At 38.9% G+C, this 7,603-nt stretch overlaps 1 protein-coding gene across 1 annotated transcript in view; it reads left to right on the top strand.

The window, feature by feature from the left end:
* Positions 1–1,220, top strand: part of KHDRBS1 (KH RNA binding domain containing, signal transduction associated 1) — a 26,322-nt gene extending 25,102 nt beyond the window's left edge. Inside the window, exon 9 of the mRNA XM_007950458.2 lies at positions 1,123–1,220. Coding sequence (XP_007948649.1) covers positions 1,123–1,220 — 98 coding nt within the window. The remainder of the gene's footprint in view (positions 1–1,122) is intronic.
* The last annotated feature ends 6,383 nt before the right edge of the window (positions 1,221–7,603 follow it).

Raw genomic sequence — 7,603 nt, 5'->3', positions numbered from 1 at the left:
ATCCTACTTCCGTAGTGATACTGCCTCGGAAACCCAAGGAGGGGTCGCTATGAGTCGGGGCCGACTCGACGGCACATAACAACAACAACAACAACATTGATGCAGTCAGATGTTTGTGAGTGCTGGCAGCTGGAGAAATAAGCTTCAGGGATAAACTGGCGTGGGTGTGGTGTGGAAGTGAGTGGGGAGAGTAAACTTGTAAGCACAACTTATTTCCATAAGAAGTCAGTCATGGAAATAAGTGATCATCTTCTGTCACAAAAGAAACCATTTGAGAATGTCAACCATGTTTGGCTTCTCTGGGTTCACTGTTGGCATAAGAAAAGGGCCAATGAATTCTCCTGCTCACTGTTGTTTGTACTTCCCCCCATCACAGCAGTAAATACCAGCTCTGTTGCTGGTGGACTCTTGCTTCTACCAGAGAGCCAATAGAGATTCTCCACAGGGCAGGCAAACTTGCTGTTGCATGGGAAAGGGGTTACCTGCTTCCAATCTGAAACTTGTCACTTTACCTAAGGCTGTCTGCCAAAATGCTTAGGAGTAGGAAAGGCCATTATAGACCCACTGAAATTGACTCCCTCATTGTCTCAAGGAAGGTGCTAGATTTTTCCAGATTTGAGGACTAAGTATAGATCAAGTTGCCTGTGGAGAGCATGTTGCTAGAGATTACTTCAAATTAAACTTGGGCCTTGTTTGAGCTGGTTCCTTCTGTCCATGAGCTGAAAACTGTCTTGCAGTTGGGATGTTGCCAATGCTGTTCAGGTGGGCCAAGCAAGGACTAGCAGGGAAATAGTTAGAAAATAGAGACAAAGCAGTGTTATTCGTGATCTGTAACCATGTGACCTAAGGAGCTGTACTGGAACAATTATTAAGTGCTTGGCTGCTAACCTAAAGGTTGGCAGTTTGAACCCACCCCACAGCTTCATAGGAGAAGGACTTGGCAATCTACTCCCATAAAGATTACAGCCTGAAAAATCCTGTAGGATAGTTCTACTCTGTCACATGGGGTTGCTATGAGTCAAAAATTGACTTGATGGTACCAAACACCACCAGGGACCTACCTTTGCTGATCCTAAATGCTGTTGGCATGTAGTTTATAAACTGTTCTTGCTTTCCCCACAGGCCAAGACGACTGGAATGGGACTAGGCCGTCGCTGAAGGCCCCTCCAGCTAGGCCAGTAAAGGGAGCATACAGAGAGCACCCATATGGACGTTATTAAAAACAAACATGAGGGGAAAATATCAGTTATGAGCAAAGTTGTTACTGATTTCTTGTATCTCCCAGGATTCCTGTTGCTTTACCCACAACAGACAAGTAATTGTCTAAGTGTTTTTCTTCGTGATCCCCTTCTTCTCCCCCCTTACTCCATTCTTACTCTGCATTCTGGCTTCTGTATGTAGTATTTTAAAATGAGTTAAAATAGATTTAGGAATATCGAATTAATTTTTTAAGTGTGTAGATGCTTTTTTTCTTTGTTGTTTAAATATAAACAGAAGTGTACCTTTTATAATTAAAAAAAAAGTTGAGTAAAAAAAAACCACAAACCTGTTAGTTTCAAAAGTGACATTGCTTGCTTAAAGGTTCTGAAGTTAAGGCTTGTTAACTTTCTCTTAGTTTTGATTTGAGGCATCCCGTAAAGTTGTAGTTGCAGAATCCCAAAGTAGGCTACATTTCAAAATTCAGGGCTATTTAAGATTTAAAAATCACAAACGTTAACGGCGGTAGGTGCCACCATGTAAAAGTGAGCTCAGACGTCTCTAAAAATGTTTCCTTTAAAAGCACATGGCGGTTGAATGCTTAAGGTTAAATTATAATATGAAAGATCCTCATGAATTAAATAGTTGATTCAATTTTTAACATTAATTGATTTTAAAACAACAACAAAATTAGGTTTGTAAAACTGACTTTTTCATTATGTGGGTTTTGAAATCTAGCCCCAGACATACAGTGTTGAGAGATACTTAGAGGGGGAATAGGTTTTGAAGAAGTTGATTGGGGAAGAGGGACTGGCCACTGAATTGGATTTGATGTAGATCTTTTTAACCAAGAACAGTCTTTCAGTAATAGTACTAATAATTAAAATTTCAGTATTTAAAAAGAAAGCAAAGTATTGTGTCCGTTTGAGATTCTACACTCCATAAAAAACTCACTTGGACATTGGGGCCAAAAGCTGATGATTTTTCTAAGTTGACGGTTGTCAATATTGAACTGTTCCCAAGGTAGTTAGCCAAGTATGTCTCAACACTAGCATGATATAAAAAGGGACACTGCAGCTGAATGAAAAGGAATCAAAATCCACTTTGTACATAAGTTAAAGTCCTAATTGGATTTGTTACCGTCCTCCCATTTTGTTCTTGGAAAATTAAATGCTACATGTGTAAGTCTGCCTAAATAGGTAGCTTAAACTTATGTCAAAATGTCTGCAGCAGTTTGTCAATAAAGTTTAGTCCTTTTTTAATCAAAGTAAATGTGATGAATTGTCATTTTTTTGGGTGGACAATAAAATAATTTTCTCTTTCCAATAAACTTAAATTAACTCTAAAGTTAATGGGCTTGTTAAAAGTTGGAGACATCTTAAAAGTGGTGGGGGGGATTTTATTTTAAGGTTACCAAAAAAAAAAAAAAAGTTTATGGAGTTGTTAAGTTTTAGTTTAAAAATAACCAAAGCTTTTTCACCCCCTGGAAGTTGTTGAAAAGAGTTTTATTTCATTCTGTCACAAACCTTGATTTCTGGAGAGAAAAATCCAACTGAGCCAAAACTTGGATTGGTTTCCATACACAGGTCTCAGTATTTAAACTGCCTGTCACCCTAGTTTGCACCTTCCATAGAGTCCCTAGGTGGCCCTAAAGAGGGATGCCAAATAATCTCTTGAGCACTTGGGAAGGGATGGCACTTTGCCTTAGATAAACTCAGCAAACCCTGGGTGCCCTTAAGGGTTCCCTTCCAATCTCAGAAATGCTGTTAATAACTGAACTGGGCTAGGGCAGGATCTGGCATGGTAGGCTGGTTCTGAACTCCCTTCTAAGATACCAAGGGAGGCAATGTTGGAATTGGTTGGCTCCATATCTACTTTGTGTTAATTCTCAGGCTTTTCATGCCTTCCCAACGGGAGCCTCCTAAACTGCTCGGGGGTGAAAAATCCTCTTGTATGAAATGCCAAGCTGCCTGCAGCAGTGCATGATGGACATTTTTTTTTTTTCTTTTTAAAACACACCAACAAAAAGTTGTATTTGTAGATTGTGATAAAGTGTAAATAACTGAATTTTCAACCATGATTTGAAGTCAGCTTTCAGGGCATTATGTCTTGTTTTGATGAAAAGAGATCACTCTATACCCCCCTTTTTAAAGGAAAATTATCGCAAGAGAATCAGGATGTGTAAAGCTAACATGCATCGCAAAAAAACAAAGGTAACCTAAATGTCTGATTTTAATAGCACATATTTCTCTTTTACATAAACTGTGACAGCAACTTGCATAAACAATTCTTTAGCTGTTAATTTTAATGTTAAAACTTTGAAAAACTTGTTTAATAAAAATATAGCAGTAAAAAGAAAAACCATATGCTGCCGCATAAATTAGCCATAACTCTTAATAATCCTGCCCATCACAAGTGAACTGTAATGTAACCTGGGCACAGAGTCTGACATCTTAAATGACACATTGTAAAAATTTCACTGACTGTAGATTAGACCTCCTGCTGCTCCCCAAAGTAAAGCTTTTCTGCTCAGCTATTTTAAAATGTACAAAGATGAGCCCCTATAGGTCCCTATATTGATATTCACAATGAAATGTTACTTAAAATTTCTTTAAAGTTGCATGTTTCTCTCCTGTAATGTGTAAACTGCATGCAGGATCTCTTTATCTTTTATTTTGTATGTCTTTAAAACTTCCTCTTCCAAAGAGTGATTTCTTATGTCTCCATTTGCAGGTGATTGAAAGCTCCTAAGGTATTTCCTGGGACAGAATGTGTAGTGAAGACTCTTAATCAGGTATGTAAAGGTGGCTTTTTATTAAGGATGTGGGACTTTATCATAACTGTAAAACATTTCATGCCAGGAGGTGGCCTGGGAGGTAGTCAGTGGACTAATCACTCCTGCAGTCTTTCATACCATATTTACAATATGACCATATGTTAGTTAATAGTCATTACTGAATTTACTTGTAATGGTTGATGAGACTAGATACTGTCAACTTAAATCTGTTGAATTCTACTCTTTTATAGCCTGTCAACAACTTGATGAGGGTGATACTTCATTTAGAGTTTCTGTAAGCAACAAAGTGACTGGTTAATACAAATAAAAAGGAATTTATTAAAAGTATATTAGGGTTAGAATCCTTATCCATTGTTGGTGGGAATGCAAAATGGATGCATTGTGGAAAACTGGTGGTTCCTCAAAAAACTAAAAATAGAACTGTAAAAAAAACCCAAATCAAACCCACTGCCATTGAGTCGATTCTAACTCATAGCAACCCCATAGGGTTTCCAAGGCTGTAGATCTTTATGGAAGCAGACTGCTTCATCTTTCTCCTGCAGAGTGACTGGTGGATTTGAGCCACCAACCTTTTGGCTAGCAGCCCAATACGTCAACCATAGCACCACCAGAGCTCCTATATGACCCAGCAGTTCTATTCCAAGGTATATACCCAAAAGACTTGTAAGAAGAGTCTCAAAAAGAGACTTGTACACCAGTGTTCATTACAGCACTATGAAGCCAAAGATAGGAACAACCTCGTGTCCATTAGCAGATGAGTGGCTAAACAAAATGTGATACATACAATAGAATACTACTCAGCCAGTAAGAGCAATGACATCTTGATATATGCTACAGTGTGGGTAGAACTTGATGAAAACATGCTGAATGAAATAAGACAGTCATAAAAGGACAAATGTTACAAAAAAGACAGGAAAAGGCAAAGGTACGAACCACAATTTATTAATGGTTACCAAGGGAGGGAAGGGGAAAGTAGGGTTAACAAGGATAGAGAAGAAGCCACGTTGATAAAGGATAGAGTTGCATAGCTGATTAGTATAATTGCTGTCAATAACTTGTATACCTGCAAAAAGGTGAACTTGCAAAAGAATGTGTGGTGGATAACATTCACAGCAATGACAAAAAAAACCTACTGAGGCTGCTTATGAAGGACTAAACACTCAGAATTTGGTCCTTGGTTTGGAGATTTAGGGTTGTAGTTTCATTGGACATCCCAGGTAATAGGCATAATGATGTGTTTAGTGCACCTGTTCTTTCTCCTAGTTTGTTGTATAGTGCATGGGATTTTAAAAGCTTACAGGCACCCATCCAACACACACCAGTTGATCTGTATTCACCTGGAGCAACAGAGGCAAGAGTCAGGACTAGGAGGATATGGCATGTGTGGCTAATTACCTTCATGAACTGCCTCCTTAGCCGTAAGACCAGAACTGGATGGGCCTGGCTACCATTACTGAACATTTTGATCAATGATTCCATAGAAAAATCCTGATCAAAGAGGGAAAATGCAGAACAGAATTTCAAATTCTCATGGACTCTACACTTTCTGGAGCCCTGGAGGGTAGGTGAACTCTTGAACCAATTGTCCTGAAATGATCTTTAAACCCTAAACCAAAAATAGTCTTGTGTGGTCATCTTAAAACCAAAGAATAGTTAAGCTTAAACGTAAAAAAGCTGTGCCTTGAGCATTATGCTCTTTTAAGTACTATCTGTATGAGATCAAATTGACAACAGCAACTTGAAAGATAGGAACCTTAGGGTCAGTGAGTTTATATTAATGAGGGAGGAACAACTCAGAAAAGGAGGGAAGAGTTTAAATTGTACGTGTGGGAACTTTTGAATTGGTGTTACGTTCTGTGTGTATATTCAACAATAATACAGTTGGGAAAAAAGAAGTTGGGTGTGTCTTAATTATCTAGTGTTGCTTCAGCAGAAATATAAGTGGATAACTTTAACAAACAAATATCTTCTCACAGGACACTGCAAGTGCAGGTTCAGGGTGCAAACTCTAAGGGAAGGCTTTCTCTATTGGTTTTGGAAGAAGGTCCTTGTCTCTTTTTAAAAAACTTGTTTATTGTGATTTGGGTGAAAATTTACAGAGCAAATTCATTTTCCATTCAACAGTCCATACACATTTTGTTTCATGACATTGATTGCAATCCCCACAATGTAACAGCTCTCTTCCTACTTCCCCTTGTGGTTACCTTTTCCCTGTGTCCTACTTTCCTATGTATCCCTGCCATCTGAGCTTTCTCCCAGTGCAAATGCTGCCCTTCTGGTCTCTTACAGTTGATTGTTGGGAGTACACCTCCCTGGTGTAATTGTTCACCTTGTAGACCTGTCTGCTATTTGGCTGAAAGTTAAGCCACCAGAATGAGTTCAGTTCCAGGCCTTCAGGGTGATTAGGGAGGCCCCTTAGTCTCAGGGATTTCACCAGTCTCAATGAGACCAGTAAGCCTGGTCTTTTTTGGTCCTTGTCTCTTTGGAGCTTCTGCTCATGGGAGATCTTCATGTGGTCTGACATCTATCTTTCCCTCATCTCTGCTTGCTTGTTTATTTAATCTCTTTTATATCTCAAAAGAGATTGACTCAAGATACATCCTATTCTAATCTTGCCTCATTAACATAATAAAGGCAACCCCTTCCCAAATGGGATTATGACCACAGGCATAGAAGTTAGGATTTAGAACACATATTTTGGGGAGCATACAATTCAATCCATATAGGGTATTACTAGGAAAGGGAAATGGGTGCTGAGCAGCCACACACGAAAAAATCAATTGTCTAATGATACCCGTATTTTACAGAAGCAATCAGTGGCTGAGACTTAATGAAGTTAAATAACTTCCCAGGGCAACATAATTAGTAAGGCTGTAAATCAAGTTTATGTGTTTATCATCTTAACTCTTAATACTGCTTGTGATCTAGGGAAAGAATATATCTCACACTTGGAGACCCTTTGTAGTGACATTGTGATACTGTAGGAAGGGTGGGAGAGCATGATAAACCTAAAGTAAAATCTATGTACTTTGTTTTGTTTGTTGTTAGGTGCTGTGGAGTTGATTTCAACTCATAGTAACTCTGTGTACCATAGAACAAAACACTGCCTGTTCTTGCACCATCCTTATGATTATTGCCGTGCTTTGAGTCCATGATTACAGTCACTGTTTCAGTCCATCTCCTTAAGGGTCTTCCCCCTTTTCTCTGACCCCTACTTTACCTAGCATGATACCCTTCTCCAGTGACCAGTCTCTTTTGATGTGACCAAAGTACAAGAGACGAAATCTGGCCATTCTTGTTTCTGTAGAACATTCCAGCTGTAAGTCCTCCTAGACGTCTATTCTTCTAGCAGTCCATGGTCATTCAGTATTCTTTATCAGTACTGCAATTAAAATGCATCACTTCTTCTGAAGTCTTCCTTATGTATTGTCCAGTTCTCACATGCATATGAGGCTATTGAAAATACCATGGCTTATCCCATTACTAGGTATATACCCTAAAGAAGTGAGAGCCATAACAAGATCAGATACATGCACGCCGATGTTCATCGCAGCACTATTTACAATAGCCAAATCTTGGAAACAACCTAGATGTCCAACAACTGAGGAA

Source organism: Orycteropus afer, unplaced genomic scaffold, assembly GCF_000298275.1.
Source record: "Orycteropus afer afer isolate SDZICR_OR568_19922 unplaced genomic scaffold, OryAfe1.0 scaffold00272, whole genome shotgun sequence".
NCBI classification, from domain to species: Eukaryota; Metazoa; Chordata; class Mammalia; order Tubulidentata; family Orycteropodidae; genus Orycteropus; species Orycteropus afer.
The sequence above is the reverse complement of the archived record's forward strand: the minus strand, read 5'-3'. Positions and strand labels throughout refer to the sequence as shown.